At 37.1% G+C, this 26,096-nt stretch overlaps 1 protein-coding gene across 2 annotated transcripts in view; it reads left to right on the forward strand.

Moving 5' to 3' along the window:
• Positions 1–24,400, forward strand: part of Rab6a (RAB6A, member RAS oncogene family) — a 38,666-nt gene extending 14,266 nt beyond the window's left edge. Inside the window, 7 exon segments of one of the 2 annotated variants that reach the window (NM_053366.2) lie at positions 6,989–7,047; positions 8,563–8,616; positions 9,838–9,943; positions 11,920–12,031; positions 14,818–14,911; positions 20,354–20,420; positions 22,406–24,400. In NM_053366.2, the coding sequence (NP_445818.1) occupies positions 6,989–7,047; positions 8,563–8,616; positions 9,838–9,943; positions 11,920–12,031; positions 14,818–14,911; positions 20,354–20,420; positions 22,406–22,470 (557 nt within the window). In that variant the 3' untranslated portion in view covers positions 22,471–24,400. 2 annotated transcript variants of the gene reach the window in all.
• The last annotated feature ends 1,696 nt before the right edge of the window (positions 24,401–26,096 follow it).

The raw sequence follows: 26,096 nt of genomic DNA on the forward strand, positions 1-26,096 counted from the left end.
CTAGTGCTTCTGACAACTGTAATGGTAAATATGTATCTTCATTTACTGTAAAACTAACATTTTTTAAAATTACTATCATTTTATGTGTATATAAGTGTTCTGTTTTCATGTATGTCTGTACAACATATGTTTCTGGTGCCCATAGAGGCCAGAAGAGGGTGTGGCTTGCTCTGGGACTGCAGTTATGACAGCTGTGAGTTGTCATGTGGATCAGTTGTGAGCCACCATGTAGATGCTTCTAATCAAACTAGGGTTCTCTGGAAGAGCAACTAGCACGCTTAGCCTCTGAGGTACCATATCTCCAGCTTCACTGACTTTTTTTTGAGTAGTCAAACTACTTTTTAAAAAAAAATTAAATTAGTATTAATAACTTTATGTAAATTAGTAATTTCCAGGTATGAGGCTATTTGTTTTCATATTTAATGCTATTAACTAACATTTGATTACTTGCTACATATCATGTTGTGTTGCGAATATCTTACAGTTTTAGTTCTAAAAACTAATCCTAAGAGCTTTTCCAAGTGATTGATTTCTGTACCAGAGCAAGAAAAATATAAGATGTTCCTGGAGTTTCTGGTAATGGCAAAATGTTAGAAGTTGCTTAAAAAGAGGAAAGGAGCATGTTGAGAGAGGGGGCTGAAGTACAGTGGCAGGGTATTTGCTGAATTTGCAAGGCCTTGGGTTTGATCTCAGCACCACAAAACTAGAGCCGTTCTGAAAAAGTTTCCAATAGAGAAAGCTGAAATACCTTCAGCAACAAGATAATTACAGTACTGGTTTGGAACCTACAGAACTAAAGTATACATGAGTATATTATTGTAAATATTTAAGTAAAGTGGAAAGGAAAGTTTATTCTTACAAAAGAACCCTAATTAGGGGCTGCTGAGATGGCTCAGCAGTCAAGAGCACTGGCTGCCCTTCCAAAGGATTATGGGTTGATTCTTAGTACCAAATCAGAAATTTCAGTCCTCTTCTGGTCTCTTGAGGGCACTACACACACATTGTACATTGACATGACATGCAGGCAAAACATCTATACACATAAAAATAAGTAAAATTTTAAAATGAATTCTAATTAATAAATATAGCTAGAAATAAGGAGAATTTTTCCATTGCACACCACAGTATTAATGGCTGTAGATAAAGTTCTTTGATGCAGGTTACAATTAATGGACAGAAGTTTAAGAACAGAATAGTTGTATAAGTTGAAACACTGAAGATAAGTCATATAAGAAAGAATTTCCTGACTGAAGTTGTAGAAATATTAGAGTAAGTTTGAAAGCATCTGGACAATGTATTTTCCGAGTAGACAAATTCTTTTGTGAAGAGGTAATTATACAGATTCAGGAATATCCATTCAATATTGAACTCACAATGTTCTATTTAATAGTTTTTAGATGGTGTTCTTTGTCTCAGTATAACCTTTCTTTTTTTTTTTTTTTTTTTTTTTTTTTTTTGGTTCTTTTTTTTCGGAGCTGGGGACCGAACCCAGGGCCTTGCGCTTCCTAGGTAAGCGCTCTACCACTGAGCTAAATCCCCAGCCCCATAACCTTTCTTTTTTATCAGAATAGCTTACTCATGTTTTTACTTAATTTAGTGTTATATAAACTGTTACAATGATATTGGTAGGTGGAATAGGAAAACATAGAATAAAATGTATGAAGCTTGTTTACATAGGAAGGAGTGTTTACTCAAGCTAAAGGTAATTGATTTAATTACTTGGAATTTTTTCTTATGAACGGCAGTGGTTCTTAAACACCATTTATGGGTCTGGCTGCATTTAATTCCTACGCAGATATTTTAGAATATAAATACTAGGGCTAGAGAGATGGCTCAGTAGTTAGAAGCACTAGCTGATCTTCCAGAGTCTCTGTGGGTAAAACATCCATACACATAAAATAAGTGATTTTAAAAATCTGAGATCTACTGACAAGCAGCGAGAGTGAAGAGGGAGGTTGCCAGAGCAGTGCTGGCAGAATTTGGCTACCAGAGCACTTAGTTTAATTGGCAAGAAAGCCATTTCTACCTTGGTATATGTCTTGAGTACATAGGAGTATTATGAAAGAGTGAAGAGTCATTTCTACCTCAATATGTATACATGGAAGTGTTATGTTCTCCCTGGTTATGTTGATCTGCGTGACCAACCCCTGCCTGATGTGGCTCATGTCAGGCTGTTGTCTGCCAGCCAGAAGGCCCTTGAAGGAGAAGGCTGGCCTGGAGCAGCTTGTGCAGGGATGAGAAAGTCCAATTGTACTGCCTCCAGTTTAACAAGAGCTTTGTTTAGATAACAGGAACACCAATGGGTGGAAGACAGTTATGGGCATGGCCATGTTTTTCATGGGGTTCATGCTCTAATTCAGCTGTGGGAGCACTATGGGTTCAGCCCCATCCTTTTATAGCTTTGATGGAGACTGGGTGGCCATGAAGACACAACACAGCAGGTGCTTGATTTCTCTGCCAAGTAGGAATATAACAAGAACAAGTAGAAGTGAGACCCCACTGCTTGCTTCCTTTCCCTCCCTCAGTCAGCATGCTGCGTCCAAGTCTGTTATAATAAATGACCGGTTTATGAGGAAAAAATATTTAAAATTAAAAAAATAAAAATCTGAGATGTAACTTATGATAGTTCTCTAGCATCGTTCTGTCTACTTAGGATTGCTTTGGCTGTGCAAGGTCTTTTGTATTTCCATGTGAATAGTTTATCTTTAATACTTCTGTTAAAGTATATCATTGAATGATGATTGAGATTGCATTGAGTTCTGTAGGTTCCATCTAGTAATTTACTTATTTTCACAGTGTTCTACTAATCTAGAAGTATAAAAGTCCATTGTCTAGTTTCTTTGGTTACTCTTTTCTATGTCATAAAGTTTTCATTGATGGTCCTTCACTTCCTTGGTTAGGTTTATTACTAGGTACTTAAAATTTGGGGTGGGGGGTAGAAAGCTGGTTAAAGCACTGGCTGCTCTTCCAGACAGCCTGGGTTTAACTCCCAGCATCTACCCACATGGTGGTTCACAACTATCTGTAGCTTCAGTCACAAGGGATTCAACACCCTTTTCTGGCCTCCCTGGGCAACAGTCATACAGACATAACATCAGGCAAAGCACCTGTGCATATAAAAATAAATAGAAAAGGTGAAAACAGTTTGTTCCTTTTAATTTTTTTAAATTTAATTAAGATATTTTCTCTGATTTCCTTCTCAGTAAATTTGTTATTGGTAACCTACAGTATGTGTGTTAATTACTATCTTATACTTTTACTGAAAGTGTCAGATCTAGTGATACTTGGTAGCATCCACAGCATTTTAAGTATAAAATTGGGTCATCTGTGAAAGGACTCTACCTTTCCTATTTTTATCTCTTTTATATAATCTTTCTCTACCTTGTTGCTCTAGCTAAGACTAGGGTGGATTTATTTTTTAATAAGATTTATGTTTATTGTTTTTAATGGGGCTGTGTGTGAGTGCAGATGCTCACAGAGACCAGAGGAGTTGTTTCTCCCTATAAACTTACAGGCATGTAAAACTTACAGGAGACTTAACAGACTTATGAGCCTGTTACTGGAAATTGAACTTGGGTCCTAGGAAGAGCAGTCAGTGCTCTTAACTGACGAGCCATCTCCCCAGCCTGGTGTCTATTTTTGACAGTCTTACTGTAGCCAGGCTAGCCATGAACTCAGAGATCTGTCTGTCTCTGCCTGTGCCATAAGGCCAGGATAAGACTTTGAGTACTATGTTAAGTAGGCAGTGTGTGTATACCTCTCTGTCTCATTCCAGATTTTCAGAAGATTCAATATAATATTGGCTATAGGTTTGTCATATATGATCTTTATTGTTCTGTGGTATGCTTTATTCACTCCTAATTTCTTCAGAACTTCTATCATGAAAGCATGTTGAGCCTTGTCAGATGTTTTTCTAGAGCTAGGTAGATCAGTTGGTAAAGTGCTCAAACATGAGGATTTTAATTCAATTTCCAGCTGGTACATAAAAACTGGACAGGGAGTGTGAAGCAAACTATAGAGATAGCTCAGTGTTTAAGAACATTTGCTACAGCTAGTGGTGGGCAATGGTGGCATATTCCTTTAATCCTAGCACTCAGGAGACACAGGCAGGCAGATCTCTCTGAGTTCAATGCTAGCTTGGACAGAGTGAGTTCTGGGATAGCCATACACAGAAACCCTGTCTCAAGAAAACAAACAACATCAACAGAAGAACACTTACTGTTCTTGTAGAAGACCTGGTCAATTTCTAGCACTCACATGATGTTATCAACCATCTGTAACTCCAGTTCCAGAGATTCTAACACCTAGTTCTGACCTCTCTTGGTGCCAGGTGTGCAAACACTCATATACATAAAATGAAATTTAAAAATCTAAAATATTTTTTGTTTGTTTTGTTTTGTTTGAAACAGGGTTTCTCTGTGTAGCCTTGGCTGTCCTGGAACTCACTATAATATAGACCTGGCTGCCTTTGTTTTCAGAGATCTGCCTGCCTCTGCCTCCCCATTGCTGGGATTCACAGCATGTGCCACCACTGCAGAGCTCTGTGAGTTAGAAGCCAGCCTAGTCTACATAGCAAGTTCCAGGACAGCCAAGACTGCATAGAGAGACCCTGTCTCAAAAAAAAAAAAAAAAAAAAAAAAAAAAAAACCAAAAACAAAAACAAAAAAAACCCAAAAAACTCAAACAAACAAACAAACAAAAACATAGTAAGCCATTTTCTATAGTGCTAGACTGAGTCATCATTTGTTTTCTTCTAAAATTAAAACAAATTGAAGCTGAGTAAGTGCTGTGTGAAACACCTGTGGTTCCAGCTACCTGAATGGGATAAGGACTTCAAGTCCAGCTTGGGCAAAGATGTATATTAACCTTATTTCTGAACATTTTGGGATTGTCTAGTTTTTTAGTTGTTTCTTATTAATTTTCTTTTTACTTGCTAAGCTATCTTTCTAGCTCATTTGTTAATTTTCATTGAGGACAAAAAAATGTGTGCGCGAGGGATGATAGGGAACAGGACAGGGTGTTAATTGTCCTAGAACTTACAGAAAACTATAGTGGCTTTAAATTTACAGTAATCCTCTTGCCTCTACTTCCTTCTGTAGAATGAGAATAAGAATAAAAGTTTCTTTAAAACATCTGGTATGTGCAACACTGTCATAATTGAGAATAAAATACTGTTATTGGGGAGTGAGGGTGAGACAGGATCTCTATATAGCCTTGGCTATACTAGTATACTAGAACTTACTGTATAGACCAGGGTAGCTTCAGACTCACAGAGATCCACCTGCTTCTGCCTCTTAAGAACTAGGAATGAAGGCACATACCACCATACTTGACAAAATACTCCTGTTTCATTTCAGGGAAATAGTTTAAGCTACAAGTGCTTTGTAAAACCTGAATTTTCTTACACTGTTCTTGAGATACTATGATAGAGGGAAAATATATCTCTGCCCGTTTTGAAGAAGGGTGTGAATCAGTGGGATAGAGATGTTTATTCAACTGCCTAGAGATTTTTATCTATTTCTGGACCCAATTGTGTTCCATTGATCTGCTTTTCTGTCTTTAAGCCAGTATTCTGTATCATACTGTCTGGACTCTGGCAGTTTATCATAGTCAGTTCTAAAGTTGTTCGCTGCTATCAGGATTGTTTAACTATTCTAAATTATTTGTATTTCTAAATAAATTTAAGAATTGATTTGATTAAGATTTCAAAAAGCTTTTATGACTGGGCTTGTGTCATGTGTGATTTAGGGAGTTGTTTTTAGCATTGGTTATTTGTTCATTTATCTATTTACTTACTTATTTCATGCCTGCATGTATGTCTGTGTACCAAGTGCATGCCTAGGGCTTGCAGAGTCCAAAAGAGGGAAACAGATTTCCTGAAACTTGATTCACCATGTAGGTGCTAGGAATCAAACCTCTTCTACAAGGGCAACCAGCTATATAATGTAGCCTTCCATTTATTTAGATTTTTGTTGTTGTTTTTTTTTTCTCAAAGTATTCTGTTGTATTGAATATTGAGATCTTACACATACTGTTAAGGATTCCTTATTTTGCTGGCTGTGATGGTGCACACTTTTAATCCCAGCACTTAGAAGGCAGAGGCAAACAGATCTCTGTTCTAGGCCAGCCTGGACTACAGAGAGAGAGAGAGAGAGAGAGAGAGAGAGAGAGAGAGAGAGAGAGAGAGAGAGAGAGAGAGAGAGAGAGAGAGATCCAGAGATCAGAACATCCAGGGCTACACTGAGAAACCCTGTCTCAAAAAACAAAACTATTTATCTCCAGAGACTGAGATAAGAAAATGACCAGAAGGCCTATCCAGCTACAGAGTTTAAGGCCAGCCTGGGCTATTAGCAAAAATTAGAATTATAGGGCTAGAGAGATGGCTCAGCCATTAAGAACACTGACTGCTCTTTCAGAGGTCCTGAGTTTAATTCCCAGCAACCACAAGGTGGCTCACAACCATCTGTAATGGAAGCAGATGCTCTTTTCTGAAGTGTACTCATATAAATAAATAACAAACAAAAAACAAACAAACAAACAAAAATCAGTGTACTCATATTAAAAAAAAGTTAGTTCTTAAAGCCCTGATAACCCATCATAGCACTGCTTGTCTTTTGGTGCTTTATACTCCTATGGATTTGATTCACTAAACAAATTGAGCATGAAATGGTGTGAGTTTTGTTTTGTTTGTTTGTTCGTACCTCCCATTTTTCCCAAGTGATACCTGCTTTTGTTTTTGGTGAATTTGGAATATCAACATTATTGTTTTGTCCCATCCTATCTCTTCATTTTCCTTATCTTTTAGCTAAATTCTTTTTGCCTGTGCCTTTAGTAAAGAAATCATTAACTGTTAATGAGACAGTCCTGTCAGCAAACGTTGGATAAAACTATTGAATATATTTTCCACTTAACATAATTGCAGTTCTTTGAGCAGTGCCTGGGAACCTAATGTACTTAATTAAGCATATTTCTCTCTTTTTCATTTCAGTTGGAAAGACATCCTTGATCACCAGATTCATGTATGATAGTTTTGACAACACCTATCAGGTACGTTTTTGCCAATTTATTGTTTATCTTTTTTTTTAAAGTTTATCTTAATATTAGGAGGAATGTCTAAAGTATTTTTAAAAGCTCATTTATTTACATGCAGCCATAGATATAAAAGTGCTTTGTATAATGTGTAAATTATACAAAATATAAATGATCTTGCCCATAGTCATAACCTTATTAGTCAGTTTACTTCTTTCAAAGTCTATTGAAAAGTTATCTTTACTGTCATCATCTGAGAGAGAATTGGAAGTGATAGTAGATTTTTTTTATTTAAATAAAGAACTTATTCAAGTCTGAGATTTCTTTTTGAGAGTTTATTTCAGCTTATGTCAGGATTTAGGCCATCCATCATGATGGAAAACTTACAGTGGACTAACTAGTTCACATAACTTGTCAGTAGATTGTAAGACATGCCAAAACACAGGTACTTTTTTCCTTTTTCCTCTTCTAAAATGAGATCTGTTCATTTTATTTTATATGTGAGTGTTTTGCTTGCATGTATAATGTGCATGCTTTGTGCCATGGGCATCAGAATAGGGTATTAGATCTCTGGAACTGGACTTATAGATGGTAGACTACCACCAAGTGAAGACTGGGAATTGAACCTGCCTTCCCAAAAGAGAACTGCTCTTAAGTGCTGAGCTGTGACTTGAGTTCCCAAGTCCAGTTACTTTAAATTTATCTTCTTATTTAATTTTGAGTTCTTTAATGTCTACCTTTTTTTCTAGTTTTTGCCTTTTAAAAGTCTTTATTATTTAACTAGGCACACAGTATTTTACACTGTTTGTGTCACAGGAGATACCATTGAAAGGGAAAGAGAAAAATTTGTTTCTTTACTTTAATATATTACTTCCATATTAGAAGAATTATGTTCCCTTGGAAATCATATTTATTGGTCTCTGGCTGTCTGTGGTACCAGAACAAACCATTATGTAGTAAGTTTAGGCATGGTTATGTTTCCATCAACATAAAATTCATTTCATAAAATTGTTGTGGGGACAGATAAAAACCATTCTGACTGAGGAACATTAAGATACTCAGACTAGGGGCTGGGGATTTAGCTCAGTGGTAGAGTGCTTACCTAGGAAGTGCAAGGCCCTGGGTTCGGTCCCCAGCTCCGGAAAAAAAAGAACCCAAAAAAAAAAAAAAAAAAGATACTCAGACTAAGATTTGTATTCAGATATTTGAATATTCTGGTAAAAAAATTACATCTAAAAATCCCCATTGTCTTGTTTATAAAAATAAGAAAAATCAGTATGAGAATGAGTTATCTTTCACTAATGAGGAGAGAATTGATCACATAAAGGGCCTGAAGGAATTAGTCTCCAACACAAAGCGAGTGCTTAGCACATGGAAACAGTTAACATTGGACATGTTCATTCTTGCTTGGCTAAAGTGTAGTTTTGTCTGTAATTATTATTCCTTTCACATTCATAAATCCTGTTTGTTATCCTAAACTGCTGGCTACACCACAAACTATTATTACTTGCTAACTTTTGTTTTGTTTTATAGGCAACAATTGGCATTGACTTCTTATCAAAAACAATGTACTTGGAGGATCGAACCGTGAGTAATGTTTTCAGTGTGCAGTTTTCTGCCACACTTCAGGCTAGAAAACTAGGATCATAGTCAGTAATTGTCACCATGAGAAGTGCTTGGCAAAATGACCAAAATCACATCTTGGAAAAAAATTACTATGGAGTTGTTTTTTGTCACTCTGATTTATTATTTCCACTTGACGTCCAAAGCAAGAAAGTCAGAACTAGTTTGTAAATTCCTGATGTCTTTAGGCTTATTTTACCATCTTGATTTAGAAAAAGAACAATAGGTAGATTTAGAAGAGAATTAAAGGAATTTTCATGAAGAAATTTTAGCTTTTAAACACTAGTCAAGTCATTCAGAAAGATGTTTTAGTATGTGAACTTAAAGACTTTCTTTGTCAGAATAGAATGTGTAGCAGAGTGATTAAATAGGGAAATTTCTGCCATTTTTAATTTTGAAAAAAATTTATATTTTAGTCCAGACTACTCCTTGAAGAGATATTATTATCACTTAAACAGTGAATAATTTTATGCACCCAAAGTAAAACATCTCTTAATATTTTCTCTTATTTCTGAAGCGTGTGATTTTTATTTATTTATTTATTTTTGTGGATGCTTTCATATGTAATATATCTTTTCTTAAAACCTATGCTTGGAAACTGCTTTGTATGGCTAAGAAAACTTATTTTTAGGATTTTCTATAATGTGGATGTGGCAGAAAAAAGGAAGACATTTTTATGTAAGATTGCCAAAATTTATTCTCTTTTTTCTTTCCCCTCCCCCATTATTTACAATGTTCTGGGGACAAATGTGCAGGTGAAACAAAACACAGTAATCACAAAGCCATGTTCCCTTCCAAGAGACTGTCTCTGATAGCTTAAGGTTTTCATTAGCATTTATCTTCATTCTCTCTTTTATGCTCAATGTTTGAACACCAACCTTGATCATTTGGAAGACACTGGTATTCAGACTTACTGGGAGGGAAGGGGAAGGCCTTACTTACTATTTTATGAAATCGTTTGCAAATTACTTTCAGTGATTATACCTTCAGAACAAGAAAGTTTGTAGTACTGCTCCCTTTTCAGAAAAGAGGTTTTAATGTTTTCATTCCTCCACACTAAACCTCTACATGAGTTGTCTACCACTCATGTTAACCCCCTCCCCCCAAAAAAACCACTTCTTTTTTAAATATCATTTTTGGAGTTTTTGTTTTGTTTTTTTTTATTTACTTTTTCCCGTCCCACAGATCAGGCTGCAGCTGTGGGACACTGCGGGTCAGGAACGTTTCCGTAGCCTCATTCCCAGTTACATCCGTGACTCTGCTGCAGCCGTAGTAGTTTACGATATCACAAGTAGGTATACTGCAATGGGCTGACCTTTCTTACTTCTCTCGCTTGTTTGACTGATTTTGTTGTTAGGTGCGATTGCAATTATGGGACACAGCAGGTCAAGAGCGGTTCAGGAGCTTGATTCCTAGCTACATTCGTGACTCCACTGTGGCAGTTGTTGTTTATGATATCACAAGTGAGTGGGGGGATTATGCATTTCTAATCTTCTTTCAACCTTTAGCCTAGCTGCATGCATGTTTTGTCTTGTGCTTGTTTTCCTTACTGGCATGAAAAACATTTTATCACAGCAAACTGTATCACAGAATAGCAAAGTCAGAAATCCATGCCTCCATGTTTCAAGGATTTCATAGTATCCTCTTATCCATAAACTATCCCATAATTATAGTTAAAAAATATTATTCATTAGTTTATCTCAGATTTCAAAGATATTCTGTATTTAAACCTGTTGCCAAGTTTTCCCGATCCTTCACGACTTCTGTTGAGGCTTTAAAAGTTTCTGACAGCTAGCATTTTCTCTGCTTCCGTCTTCCAGTCTTTCTCTTATATAGAGAAAAACAGAGAAGCATAATGTATATTTTCTGTTAGCCATTTTTGCTTGAATATGTGCATTTTGTAAATGATTTTTTTTTATTGGTCACAAATTATACTTTCATTTTTCTCCAAAAAGAAAATTTAATGGGAAATGAAAGAATACTTTTCTTTTCTTCAAAACCTGAATGCCGTAAGTCTTTTAAGTGACTATAAATTCCCATGGAGCATTGGTGACTGCTCTCTGATTGAAATTATCTTTGTAATTGTTTTATTACACTTGTAAGGCAATATTTAACATTGTTCCATAAACTAGTACATAATTTATAGGAAAACCAAGATTATATAGCATCCTAGACTCCTGTAAAAATATCACATATAAGTGACTCATTTGAACTAGTCATAATATTAATAGACATTTTTGTATGCTCAGTCAGAAGTCTTACTAAACAGTAATTTACAGTGTCAAAATTAGATTACATGCTGAAATGTATTTTTCTTTTTTTTTTTTTACATTTTTGGATATGTGCTTTATGCAGTCTTCTCTTGCAGCTTTATTTTAGGTTGCTACTTGTTTTAAAAAGAAATTAATGTTCGTTATAATGCATTTACCAGTTTTGCTGCTTTAAAGTGTTTGTGTTTACTTTAACCAAAGCAAGTGAAGCTTATCATGTTTTCCTTTTAAAATTCCACAAATGTGGTTAAAATACTACCAAATTTGTTAACTTTAGCGCAAAAAAAAAAAATTAAAGTATTCTAGCTAGAATCCAATACTTACAAAGGATGAAATCAGTTAGAACTAAGCCTGGCACATCAAACTAATTGAGTTAAAGTCACTTCTTGTAGATTCTAATACAAAGCCAGAGCCAGGCCTGGTGGCACATACCTTTAACTCCAGAAAGAGGCAGTAGAGGCAGAAGAAAGGACTAAGATAAGGTTAAAGTGACCACAAACTGAGTAAGCAATGCAAGCACAGTGGTGTTGGAAGCTCTAGAAAGGCTTTATGGATTTTCTGAATGTGTTGGGATTTCCTGGCTGACATACTTTTGAAATGCTTTCTTTGTCATGTTTGGTATGTATTAGTATAAATGATCAAAAAAAAGCATTGTGGCAATATAACACCATATTATCTGCTGTAACTTCTTAAATATCAGAAAACTTTTTATTTTTATAATTATGTCGTGCTTTACAATAGTTTGGTCATGGTTAAAAAAAAAAAAAAAAACTACTTTTCTCCATAATGAACTTTGAGGATTTTATTTTCCTCAGACTGGTTTAAATCACTGACAGTTGCAATAAGATAAAATGGAGTTATGTTGTAGGCACATTAAAAATGGGGTCTTAATGTGCTATCCCCCTTCCCTCTTTCAGGGTATTTGTGGGACGTGTCCTTCACTGGGGGAGGCATTTTCAGTAACACTAATTAATCCTTTGTCCACTCTCAATGCCAGATGTTAACTCATTCCAGCAGACTACAAAATGGATTGATGATGTCAGAACAGAAAGAGGAAGTGATGTCATCATCATGCTAGTAGGAAATAAAACAGATCTTGCTGATAAGAGGTATGAAATAACTCTGAATGCCTAGCTTCTTTGTTAAACAACATGTTTGTTTACAAAAAATGCTTTGAAAAGGAGAGGTTTCCTTTTTTTAGGGAGGTATCTGAAATATAAGTATAGAAATTAAGCTTCGGGCTGGAGAGATGGCTCAGTGGTTAAGAGCACAGGCTGCTCTTCCAGAGGTCCTGAGTTCAAATCCCAGCAACCACATGGTGGCTCACAACCATCTGTAATGGGATCTGATGCCCGCTTCTGGTGTGTCTGAAGACAGCTACAGTGTACTTACATATAATAAATAAATTTAATTTAAAAAAAAAAAAGAAATTAAGCTTCTTTTATGTAAGCCCATGAACAACTCCTTTAAGGTTTATAATAAGTGGAACAGACTACCCCAAATAACTACATTTAGAAAATATTTTTAATGATTAGACACACATGTTTGTAGTCCTCTAATAAACAGTCACATAATTTCATTATAATTCAGCAATGTGATCTGTGTGTGTTCAGGTGGTTTTTAATTGTGTGGTTGTTCCAGATTTAGCTAAGTATGAATAGATTAATTGTCATACCTTAATCAAATAAGCAAAGCTCATTCAAGTCAGAAGATGCAGAGTGTATTAACATTCATTGTGGATTCCATGTGAATGCCTTTCAGCATTTGTAAGTGGTGTTTGCATATGCTTTCTGGTTCAGTCTTGACCACACTGTTTAATTAGTAAGTAAAGCTTTTACCATTTATTACTTATTCATTCATGAGTTGGATATTGAAATTCAGGTGATGAACTCATGCTATTAGCTAGAATGGTGGTGATATGATAGTCTATTTGTAAAGAATTGTGGAGATATTAAGCCTACTTCTGCCCAATGGCAGAAATAAAATTGAATGGGTAGTATAATTGAAAAGTAATCTTTCTCGTTTTGAGACAAGTAAGAGGTTGGGATGTGGCTCAATGGTAGAAATCTTAAGATTTGTTTGTTTGGTGTGTCTGTGTCAGGGCTTGCCTAGAACTCATACAAACCAGGCTGGCCTTGAACTCAAGATCATACTGCCTCTTACCCGAGATTTGGGGTTAGAGGGATTAGCCACTACATGCAGCTCAGTCACTAACATTTTAAAAGTAAAAAGGACAGACTGGTGATGGCTTGGGAGGTAAGGCACTTTGCATGAAACTGAAGGGGCTGGATTTGATCCCTGGGATCCATGAGATGAAAACTTGTACATGTGTGTACATGTGTGCCCATACATACATGAACAAATAAGTGTTTTGTTTTGTTTTGTTTTTTAAATCAAAAGATTGGGGCTGAGGGTTACTAACATGCACAAGGCCCTGCCTAGCATTGCTTAAAACCTGGAATAATGATATATGTTTGTGGTCCCAGCGTTGGAGAAGTGAAGGCAGGAAAATGAGAAATTTTAAATCATCTTGGGCTAGCAAGTTCTAAGCCAGCCAGGGATTTGTGAGGTTGTACCTCAAAACAAAAACATCCAATGGGTTCAGTCAAGTACAAACACATTAATAAAATAAATCTTACTTTTATGGGGCTTGGGAGATGGTTCAGTGAAGAAGAGGAGTTGCTGAGGACCTGAGTTCGGATTGTTAATGTATAAAAGGCTTAGTATGGCCCTTGTTTGTAACTCCAGTGTTACAAGACAAGACAAGAGGGTTGCTGGGACTGCCAGACTACTAGGCAGAGAACTGTATATAGATAGAGAAGCATACCTTGTTCTTTTCAGTTCTTGGTATACATTCACCCTGGCACAGTCACCAGCAACCCCACACACACACACACACACACACACACACACACACACACACACACACACACGGCCGGGGTGGGGGGGGATTATTAAGATGGGGGTTGACAATGTAGCTAAGTTCTTCGAGGGCTTACTGGGTTTTATCAAAGGCACTGCATAAAAAAATTTGCACAGTAACGTGTTTCTATAATTCCAGTACTTTGGAAAGTTGAGACAAGGAGATCAGAAGTTCAAAGTCATCCTGGGCTACATGAGACCCTGTCTTCCCTTCCTCCCTCCCTCCCTCCCTCCCTCTTTCCCTTCCTTCTTCCCTTCCTTCCTTCCTTCCTTCCTTCCTTCCTTCCTTCCTTCCTTCCTTCCTTCCTTCTATCCATCCATCTCTCTCTCTCTCTTTATTGGCCTTTTTCAAGACAGTTTCTTTGTGTAGCTCTGGCTGTCCTGAAGCTCTCTAGAACAAGCTGACTTCAAACTCAGTGATCCTCCTGCCTCCGCCTCCTGAATGCTGGTTTTAAAGGCATGTTGCTGCCTAAAATTCTTTTTACACACACATACACACGTAATTTGATTAGGGAGCTGGAGGTTCAGTGGTTAAGAGTTCTGACTGCTCTTCCAGAGGACCTGGGTTTAGCATCCACATGGCTCATGACTGTCTGTAACTCTAGTGACAAGTTTTCCAAAGCCCTCTTCTGAAAATCTCTGTGTATACTAGGCATCCATGCAGGCAGAACACTATACACATGAAATAAATGAAAGTTGTTTTTTTTTAAAGTCAGTAAGCTGTATATGCTCATTAGTAGAGCCCCTGCCTAGCATGTGTAAGACCCTAAGTTCAGTTCCTAGTACTAGGGGAGAGAAATAAATACAATATACGCATAGACACAGACATGTACAGTTCTTGAGTGCTACACACAGTTATGTTTTCAAACTAATGGCAGTTTCTATAGCCAGCACCAATAGAACTTTGTTCATAGTTTTATTATTTTATTTTTCAAAAATAAGAATTTGTCTTTTCAATTTTTTTTTTCTATAGGCAAGTGTCAATTGAGGAGGGAGAGAGGAAAGCCAAAGAGCTGAATGTTATGTTTATTGAAACCAGTGCAAAAGCAGGATACAATGTAAAGCAGGTAAGTGTTCTTTGAGTATGAATGTTCTTAACTAATGAAAATGTGAAATAATTGTGAATAAGCTCTTTTTTTAGTGTAAAGGCTTCTTTCAGTTAGCAACAGCAACTAAAATTCATGACCTAAAAATGTATTTTCAGAGAGTAAGAAAAAATACCTGTGGCATAGTTTTTGTAAAAAGAAAATACTTACCAAACTGTTGAGATTACACAGAGGATAACAAATTCATTATGATTGCAATATTTCTGAATATAAACTTTGAACTTCCATATTCTCATTACATCCCTGTCTCATTGTCTTAAAAGGTAGGTTTTCTTCATTTCATTATTTGGTAGTCAAGATTAATACAGGAAAATAATAATACTTGCTTTCTATAAAGTATATTTTGGCAGGCATGGTAGTACACACCTTTAAACCCAGCACATGGAAAGCACAAAGCAAGTTTCAGGACAATCAGGGTACACAAAGAAACCTGTCTCAGAAAAGGGAGGGAGGGGGAAGGAGGGAAGGGAAATGCATTCTATTTAAACTTTACAAAAGGAGAGGGATTTTTCCTTTGCTTTTGTCTGGTGGGTGGGGATGCTGTGAGAGGGCAGGCAATAAGACCACCTCATATTATCAAGCTGTTTTTCTATAAGATGGTTCTGCCAAAATCTTACTTGCCAAAGTTGAGGAATGGTTGAATTTATTAGAATTGCAGACCTTTTTTGTTTTGTTTTGTTTTTTATATTCGTTTTTCAAGATAGAGTGTACTAATGAGGTTTGTTTCAACTTGACATGAAATAGAGTGATTCTGGAAACAGGAACCTCAATTGAGAAAATGTCCCATTAGATTGGCTTGTAGGCAAGCCTGTGATACATTTTCTTGATTGAGGCGAGAAGGTCCAAGTCACTGTGCATAGTGTCAACCCTGGGCTTGTGGGATCTGGATGCTATAGGAAAATAGACAAGCCGAGCAAACTATGAGGAGTAATCTAGTAAACAGTCCCACCCCTCCGTGACCTCTGCATCAGCTCCTGCCTTCAGGTCTCTGCTCTAAGTAGTTTATGGTCATGGTGTTTATCACAGCAATGTAAGGCATAGGATATCACTCTCTAGGGTCCCTAGGTGCTGAAATTACAGGCTTAGGTCACCACAATACATTAAAAAGTTTTTATGTGGGGTTGGGGATTTAGCTCAGAGGTAGAGCACTTGCCTAGCAAGCGCAAGGCCCTGGGTTTGGTCCCCAGCTCCGAAAAAAAGAAAAAAAAAAGTTTTTATGTGTATGAATGTTGTGCCTGGTGCCCAAAAAGGCCAGAAGAATGTCCAGTCCCTAGAATTGGAGTTACTGGTAGTTGTGAACCACAGTACAGGTGCTAGGAACCAAGCCTGAGTCCTCTGCAAGAGTAATGAGTACGTTCAGCTGTTGAGCATCTCTAGCCTGATATCACATCTTTCTTTACACATCCTTTCTATTTGGTACACTTTTCAAAATAACACTCATTTATTGGATGAATAGGCCTACCACTTTTGAGTTTCCTGTATCCTAGGCTGACTTCAACATCATTATATAGCAGGCAGTATCCTTGAACTCCTAATCTACAGCCTTGACTTCCCAAGCGTTGAAATTATGAAGTGCACCATTATACCTAGACATTTAAATATATACTTTTTGTTGTCGCCCAACATCATGTTCTATTTTCAGTTTTTTAATTTTTTTATTTACTTGATTTTTGGAGATAAGGTTTCTCTGTGTGTCCCTGTCTGCCTTAGAACACTCACTTTCTAGACCAGATTGGCTTCAAACTCAAGAGATCCATCTGCTTCTGCCTCCCAAGTGCAGGGATTAAGGACACTTGGCCTCTGTTTTTTTGTTTTGTGTTTTAGTTTTGTTTTTGTTTTTAATGTGTTTTATATATTTTATATGTAAGTGTTCTGTCTGCATGTATGACTGCATGCCAGAAGAGTTCATCAGATTTCATTTTAGAGTTATTTTGTCCAGGATGATAGATAAGGATCTAGTTTTACCTACTTAAAGATAGGCAGTTTTCAGTACCATTTGTTGATGGTGATGTCTTTTCTCTAATGTATGTTTTTAGCATGTGCTAAAAATAAGGTAACTATAATTGTGTTACCTTCCATCTTGAATCTTCTATTCCATTGTTTGTTTTTATAGCGGTGTTGGGCTGTTTTTTCGTTGCTCGGGTTGTCTGTAAATAGAGACACATTAACTTTTCCTATCGTATCTCTTTTATTTGTTTCTCTCGTCCTGTTGCTGTAGCTAAGACTCCAGTACTATATTGCGTAAGAGTGGAAATAATGATTGTCTTTGTTTTTTACCTGAATTTTAGTAGAAATGCTTTGAACTTTTCTCCTTTAATATAATGCTGGACAAAAATTTGTATATGTACTCTAGACATATGCTAGAATGTTCTGTCTATTCCAAGGGATGTTGGATTTATGTGTTCTTGGAATTTGGTTAACCAGTATTTTATGTCCATATTCATGAAGAAGCAAGAGTTACGTGTGTGCATGTTTGCATATTTGATTTTTTTTAAAAAGATGTTTTTATTTATTTATATAAGTACACTGTTGCTGTCTTCAGATACACCAGAAGAGGGCACCAGATCCCATTACAGATGGTTGTGAGCCACCATGTGGTTGCTGGGATTTGAACTCAGGACCTCTGGAAGTGCAGACAGTGGTCTTAACCACTGAGCCATCTCTCCAACCCATATTTGATTTTTATAAAAAGAATTTGGTAATGTCTTTTTTATTGAACGGTTTCAGAAGCATTAGTGTTAGTTCTTTTGCATGTCTGGTAAAATTTACCAGTGAATCCTTCTGCGACTAGACTCAAGTTGGGAGATTTTTCTTCTTCTGATTTGAATGTAATAACATCATTTCTTCCTCTCTCCTACCTCTTCCACTTTCCACCCTGGCCCCCAAATTCACAGCCTCCTATGACTTAACCATTGTAATTTGTGCATGCGTGCACGTGTGTGTGTGTGTGTGTGTGTGTGTGTGTGTGTGTGTGTGTGTGTTGCCTGTTACATGTGTTGCCTGTGTTGGGTGTGGCACACACTCACATACATTACTATCTTAGTTACTGTTCTGTTGCTATAAAGAGACACCATGACCAGTGCAACTTACAAAAGAAAGCATATGCTGGGCAGTGGTAGTGCACAATTTTAATTCCCACACTTGGGGGGTGTGGCCAGAGGCAGGCAGATCTCTGAGGCCAATCTAGTTTACATAGTTCTAAGACAGCCAGAGCTACAAAGAGAAACCCTATTTTGAAAAACAGGGGGTGACACTTGATTAGAGGCTTGCTTATAGTTTCAAAGGTTAAGTCCATGATATTCATGTCATGGAGCATCGTGCCAGAGAAGTAGCTAAGAGTTTACTTATGTCTGGTCCTCAAGTTGGATGGGGAGAGGTAGAGCTACCTGGGAATGTCTGGGCTTTTGAAACCTCAAAGCCCACCTCTAGTGACACACTTCCTCTAACAAGACCACAACCCTTATTCCTCTTCAAACAGTTTCTAAGCACTCAAATATATCATTCAAACCACCACACGTACAAACAACTAAATATATAAGTACAATTTAAGGAGTCCATTGAATGTTGCTTGCACATATGACTCTAGGGCTGACTATGGAGTATTGAAAAACCTATTGGGGGCTACTCTCTGGGGAAGACTAGTTATCCCTCTCAGAAATTATTAATTGCTTATAGCTCTTCTAGGAGCGGGGCCTGTGGTGTCAACTCTTGTGGGGGTTGCTTGGGCCTTGTTTAGGTAGCCTAGTTAGGAGACTCCATGACTGCTTCAATCTCATTACTTGATATGGATCTATTTAAATTGTTTATTTCATTTTGGTAAATTGATAGATTGTATGCCTCTAGAAATTTACTCATTTCTTTTAGATCTTTTTTGTAGTGGAATATATGATTTTTTAAGAGAAAACATAATAATTTTTTGAGTTTCATTGGCATTTGTTGTAATACTCCCTTCCCTAATTTTATTAATGTGGATCTTCGTCCTGTGGGTCAATTTGGCTGAAGGTTGGTCTATCTTTTCAAAAAGCCAACTCTGTTTTGATGATTCTTTATTTTGCTTGTTGTTGGTCTTGTTTCATTAATTTCTGCCCTGATCTTAGTGAGTGATTTATTTCCTTCTACTGATGTAGAATTTGGTTTATTAGTCTTCTTTAAGGCACATCATTAAATTGTTTACTTGATATCTCTCTGGTTTTTTAATATAGGCACTTAGAGGTATAAACTTCCTTCTTACAGCTACTTTCATTGTATCTCAGGGTTTGATATGTTGTGTTTTCATTTGATTCCAGGAATGTTTTTTATTTATTGCTTGATTTCTTCAAGGACCCATTCATTGTTCAGTTGTATTGTTTCATTTCCATGAGTTTGTGTGTGGCCATTGTTTCTATTGTGGTTTCCTTCAAGCCCAAATATTCTATCCTGTCTTTGATGAAACTTTCCACAGAGCTCTTAATTTGACTTTTACTACATTTTTCTAGCATTTCACATTGATTTTCCTTCAGTTTTTTTGTTGAATCCTTCTTTTATATCAGGTATCACCTTACCTATTCTGTTCAGCTATTTGCATCTTGAACATATCTTATATTGAGTTCTCTGGGCTTTTTTCTATTTCACTATATGCCATTACCATAGGGTTAATAATTTTTAGAGTAGTTTATATTTTTTGGGTTCTTGTGGTTTTACTGCATTAGGGATTGTATATATGGTGTTATTTTGTTGATTGGGTTTGTTTTCCAAATTCTTTCATTTGAAGTACTTGCAGTATTCACATGGGTCTTGGATGTGCTGGAATTGAGAGTAGTCCATGAGGTCATGATGCCTGGTGTAAGCTCTCTGTTGTTCCCTGAGTAGGATATTGCTTGAGAGAGCGACTACAGCTGTTTGATTACACCACTGTGCAGAACTATCCACACTATCCAATTCATAGTCATTGACTTCAGTAACTATTGAGGATAAACAGCCACAGATAGTATGGTGTAGACCTTGATTTTAGTAAGATGAGGGGTGGGAATGGTGGAGGACAGGTAAGGATAAGGCCTACATGTTAGATCAGTTTGTGGTTGAAGGGTAGGTAAATTGTTTGGGAGCAGAACAGTTCTCATGCATCCTTGCATCTATGGTATGTGTGAAAAGCAACATTTCCCTTGCCGTCTTCCTGTTTTACTATATGTAGTTTCAGATATATTAAACATTTTATGTTTTGGTGTGCTAATGTTGGATGTATACATTATTATAGTTCTACTTTTAGATTGACTTCTTATCACTGTATAGCAGCTATAAGAGGACAGTAACAAATCCTTACTATCAGTTGTCTTAAGGTCTCAGTTTGCTTTCTGATTCTGTCATCTGAGGAATAGCCTCTTTGCCATCCTATGGTCATCAGCCTAATGCCTTCTCTTCTCACAGCTTTTCCGGCGTGTCGCTGCAGCTTTACCTGGAATGGAAAGCACACAGGACAGAAGCAGAGAAGACAGTATCCTTTCTGCTTTTTAAGAAAATTTTATTGTCTAGCCAAGCATGGTGACACATGTTTTTAACTTAGCACTGGGAAAGCAGAAGCGGGCAGATCTCTAAATTTGAGGTGAGGTTGGTCTGCACAGTGAATTCTAGGACAGCCAGGTCTATGTAGAAAGACCTCTCAAAAAAATAAAAACAAAAACAAAAAATCCTGATAAACATTTACAGTTATTACTATTCTTTGGAGACATACTTGAGTGGCTTATTAGTTACTTGTGGGACAGAACACCTGACAAAAGCAGCCGAGAGCGGCAAGGTTTTAACTCACTCAAGATCATGAGGCAGCTAGTCACATTGCTTCTGCAGTCAGGAAGCAAAGGTGAATGCTGGTGTTTGGCTGTTTTTCTTCTTACTTAGTCCAGGACCCCAGCCCATGAAATGATGTCACCCATATCCAGTGTGGATCTTCCCACCACGGGTATCTCTGGAAATGCTCTCAAGCACTCAGAAGTTTATTTCCTGGATATTATGAATTTAGTCAAGTTGCCAACCAAGATTAACTATCATAGTTGGCTATTACCTTGAATGTACAAACTGGCATCTTGGGTGCACATAAACTCAGGATTTCTGTACATATCAGGCCTGGTTATCTAGATGGACCTGGCTTCTTCTTATAGTTCAGATGTTTTTGCTCGCTCCCCTGCCCCTTTTTTCTGTGAGGATGTGGCAGGGTAGGGTTTGTTTGTCTAGTTTGTCTTTTGTCTTGAAACAGTCTTGATTTCAGGCTGGCCCCAAATATCTTCACCGTCTGAGTACAAAGATTACATGTACCAGAAAAATATATTCTTCATGTAGTATTGTGGGTTTTACCCAGGGTGACTTGCCTGCAAAGCAAAACACATTGCCAACTAGGCTCAGCTTTAAGTCTCCTGCACTTTTTCCTGTACCCGCATGCCCACAAAAGCCAGAAGATGTCATTAGATCCCCTGGAGCTGGAGTTTCAGATAGTTGTGAGCCATCTAGTGTGACTACTTGGAACTGAACTCAGATCCTCTGAAGAGCACCAAGCACCCTTAGCTGCTAAAACATTACCTAGCTTCCTCACTTGATGCTTAATAGGCAAAAAAACTTAAAATTCCCTGTTTCCTGAAGTTGCACTTTGTATCCCGGATTTTTGCAGACTTAGCACAAGATATAATTCAGAATGGAATTGTATCATAGCTTCTTATTTTAGAAACAAGATATAATGAAACTCATCTAATGATTTCTAAGAATTTTAATTGGATGTTTTCATTATATTTACCTTCTGTTTTCTCTTACAAAGTCATATTTATTAAGCTGAAGACTTCATGACACTGTCTATGTAATGATTCTTAGTTCTAAGTATTTATTACTTTTAATAACATAAGTTTACTGAATTGGAGGAGCATTTTAAATTAAAATTTTCTTCTTATTTGAGTTATTTTGTAGGGCATGGTCAAACACTATAATTCTTTAAGAAATGTCACCTTCGGGTTGGGGATTTAGCTCAGTGGTAGAGCTAAGGCTCTGGGTTCGGTCCCCAGCTCTGAAAAAAAAGAAAAAAAAAAGTCACCTTCATATAGTTTTGTTCATATAGAATAATTTTCTTAGAATACATTCCCATGAATAGGGCTCATATTTCATTGAATTTTGCTGTATTATAAGAGATACACCTAGTGACATATGTATCTTTATCACAGCACTCCAGAGTCAGAGGCAGGCGGATCTCTGAGTTTGAGGCCAGCCTGGTCTACAGAGTGAGTTCAGGACAGCCAAGGCTGTTACACAGAAACACCCTGTCTTGGAAAACAGAGAGAGACAGACAGACAGATAGACAGACACACACACACACACAATGAATGAGAATATGACTGAATAGGTTCTGAAATCAAGTAGAAGTATAAGAGGTTTGTCAGAGATGTCAGAATTCAACAGTTAGAATTGTACTTTTTGTGTACAGCTCCTTAACTTTTGTTTCAGTGATTGACATAAAACTGGAAAAGCCTCAGGAGCAGCCAGTCAATGAAGGTGGCTGTTCCTGCTAATGCCCCTGGCATCCTACAACCCTTTAACAGAAGCTCACTGCTTTGGCCCCATACTTTCATTGACTGCAGTGTGAATATTGGCTTGAACCTTTTCCCTTCAGTAATAACGTATTGCAATTCATCATTGCTGCCTGTTTCGTGGAGATGATCTATTAGCTTCACAAGCACAAAAAAGTCAGTGTCTTCATTATTTATATTTTTTAAAAGCCAAACAATTCCAGCATACTCGTGATAACTTTGAGGATTAGATACATTTTCTTAACATTTTTTCCCTTTTTAATGTTATGATAATGTACTTTAAAATGATGAAAATCTCAGCAGTATGTGTGTGGCTTGTAAAGAGCAGTGTGTTCACAGCAGCATTTGCCTACCTTCTTGCTGTCTCCCAGCTTTTCTTGCCTCTTCCTTCTCCCCTTTCCTGTCCTTACCTTCCCCAAACAAACAAGAGATGGCAAACAGCAGTATAACCAAGCCCTTTGGAATTATCTGTAGTTTTACAGATACCTTTTAGCTCCTGGCCATGAGCCATAATGTCCAAAATTACTCTTGAGCACTGATATAAGTCACTTAGACCTTCTTTGAGGTCAGAACTCAGCTGTTGCTATCATGATGGGCAGTGCCTGAGTAAGGAAAGGGTTCTGGTATGTCTTCAAGATGAATCTTAACGAGTTTACTGAGTGGTTACAGGTAAAGGAACATAAACTATTATTTCTGATCAGAACAGGTACCCCTTTTACATGAGCTTTACTAGACTCTGGGAGAGAAAAGTGGCCAAGGACTTCTCAACTGTTTTTTAATACTTGTTTAGTCATGGTGAAATTGATAAAAGTTCTAGCAGTTCTCCCCAAATTTTTTAATTGTCAAAATACTGTCTTTTTTTAGGAAAAAAAAATCAGCACCTTTTAAAGCAATAGATTTCACTTGGGTTTCTTTTCCAAAAAATGCTACATAGACAAGGCATTGTAAAAATCAGTTTCCTTTAAGAACCAGCAGAATAAAAATTTGACGTGAAGAAAACTTCTGTGTCTAGTAGAAATAATATCTAAAGTTTACCAACTATAGTACCCTCACAGAATAGCAAATACCCTTCTGCTCTGGACGTTGGTTCAGATTTGAATTTGGAAGTAATCTCCTTGGAAGTCCCTGTGGCAGGTCAGAGAAATGGAAATAAAAGTTACTATAATTCAGATTTATGCCTTATTTTTTAGCATTTTTTAAATGTTGGGTCTTTCAAGCTGTTTTTTGCTTTTTATTAGATCTATATAAATAAGTTAACTAGCAATTTAGTTTTGTATTTAAGCTACAATTAATCTTTTTCCTTTGGTGATATTTATTTCTTTGCTTTTTTTTAACTTCAAATTTTTAGGTGTTTTGTTGAATGTTTAGAGCTTCATCACCATGGCAATATGTATTTCCCTTGAAACATTGCAAACAAATATGCTATGAGTGCACCCTTTTAATCTTCACTAGTTATTGTGAGATTGCTGTGTAAGTTAATAAACACATTTGTAAATACATTATTTGCAGGGAAAAAATTCTGAGTTCTAACTCAGAAGAAGCCTGCGGGGTTTATGTTGTAAGCATTACTTAACACAGTATAAAGATGAAAAGGTAACAAAAATAACTTCATACTTCCTCACCTCCTCATTGCAACAAAATTCCTAACTGGAAAGCCCGACTCCCCTCCCTGTCCTCCTCCACTTCTACGTACTGTCACCTTGTAACACTTGGAGAGCACTTGGATTATGGATCTGAATAGAGAAATACTTTCAGATAATCATTAGCCCACATACCCTGTAACTTATACTCAAACATGGGATAGAGTTGTAAAGTGCTTTTATAATACATATTATTGTTAAAAGCAAGGATTGACTCTTTTGTTTTATTTTGACATGGCATGTCCTGAAATAAATATCAATTCAATATGGCACATGGTTCACATTCTTTATTTGAAGGAATTGTGATTTCTGGAAAAGGGGGAGTGTTTGTCTTCCTGCTGTTGCATTTGATCCTTTTTATTTGTCTGGAAGTAACCAGCTTGCTGCTTTCTGTGCTGCTCTTTTTATTTGGCTTGGGATTCTTAAACTGAAGCAGTAAAACATGTTCATGGTCTAGATTTTTTTTTTAACACAATTTTGCTGCCAAGTATATATAAATAAAACACAAAAGAAAACAGGTATTGTTTGGTTTCCCATTCCTGCCGATGCTGCTTACTTATTATGCTTATGCTTCTCTCCTAGTGTGATAAAATGCACTTGAAATAAATTATATGAATAAATGACTGACAAGAACAAATGTGAACAAAAAAGAGGAAGTCAGAATTCTTTTCAAGGGTTGAGGGTGTGGAAGAGGGGCTGCAACTCAGACACAGCCCTTCCCAGGGGTCATGCACCAGGTACGATATTTGGTCAGTGACGGACCATATATCAAATGAGGTTTTGCATAATTGCAATTGCGCTAAAAGTTAATGGTGATAACACAAAATCTCTCTCATCTGTGTATTCATTCACAAAAGCAGATCTCATACAATTAAGTACAACACATGATGGTTATTAGACATTAGAGCCTCGGTCTGTGTTGTCATAGTTTATGCTATCTATACTCTGATGTTGTCTTGGTGAAGAGAATTAGTTTGGCTTTTACAAAGCAAAACTTGTGTCTTTAGGAAGGGAGGGACATGTGACTTGCAAACAGGGCCTCTAAACATCTCTAGCCATTGCCAGTTTTTAACTTAAGCTTTAGCCATTGTGTGGTACACACCTTTAATCCCAGCACTAGGGGTTAGAGAGGCAGTGGGAGCAGAGGCAGGTCGATTCCTGAATTCAAGAACAGTGATGCTATACAGAGAAATCCTGTCTCAAAAGTAAATAAACAAATAAATAGGTTTAAGCTTTATTGGAATTCAGGCATACTTTTAAACCATTCAGATATGATTGAACAGTTACAACAGTTCTTATGGCCCCAAAGTCTGACCATTTCAGAGCAAAGGAAATCCCTGCCTTTGTTCAGCCACATCTGACTCTTTTCTCCTGCCTTATTAACTATAAAAGCCACAAGCCATAGATCAGTAAGTGCAGCTATCTTCAGAGGTAGCATTAGGACACTACAGCTGTCGAGAGAAGAGGAGTTGGTGAAAACAAAGGTAAGGTACTGTAAAGAGATGCTTGGAGGATTGGCCTCGTTGTTCCTAGGACCTTTGCTCAACTTAATATCATATGGTTATACTCGGTCATATGCTTGAGATAGATGACAGCTTTGTCAGTGTGGGAGCATTGTCTCATTCTGAATTCTTCTTGGATCTAGCTTCCAGTCCTGGCTGCCCTGTTTTTCCTTTGGCTTAGACCAGTTTTAGCCGGGGTTTCTGCCATTGGACAACCTCCAGAAACCTAACGCAGGTTCTGTTTGTTCCTAGCCATGAGGTTTCTATAAGAACAATTCGTTCAAGTTTAGGTGGGGGGAGCTACAGTGGAAGCAGTCCACTTGGGAGCTAAAGAGATGTTTCAGTCAGTAGAGTCCTCATCACAGGAACGTTTAATCTCAGCCATTGGAGGCAGAGACAGGAGGAGTCCTGAGGCTCACTGACCAGTTTAGCCAAACTGGTGAGCTCCAGGTTCAGTGAGTGACAT

Source organism: Rattus norvegicus, chromosome 1 (genome assembly GCF_021556685.1).
Source record: "Rattus norvegicus strain SHRSP/BbbUtx chromosome 1, alternate assembly SHRSP_T2T, whole genome shotgun sequence".
Classification (NCBI taxonomy): Eukaryota; Metazoa; Chordata; class Mammalia; order Rodentia; family Muridae; genus Rattus; species Rattus norvegicus.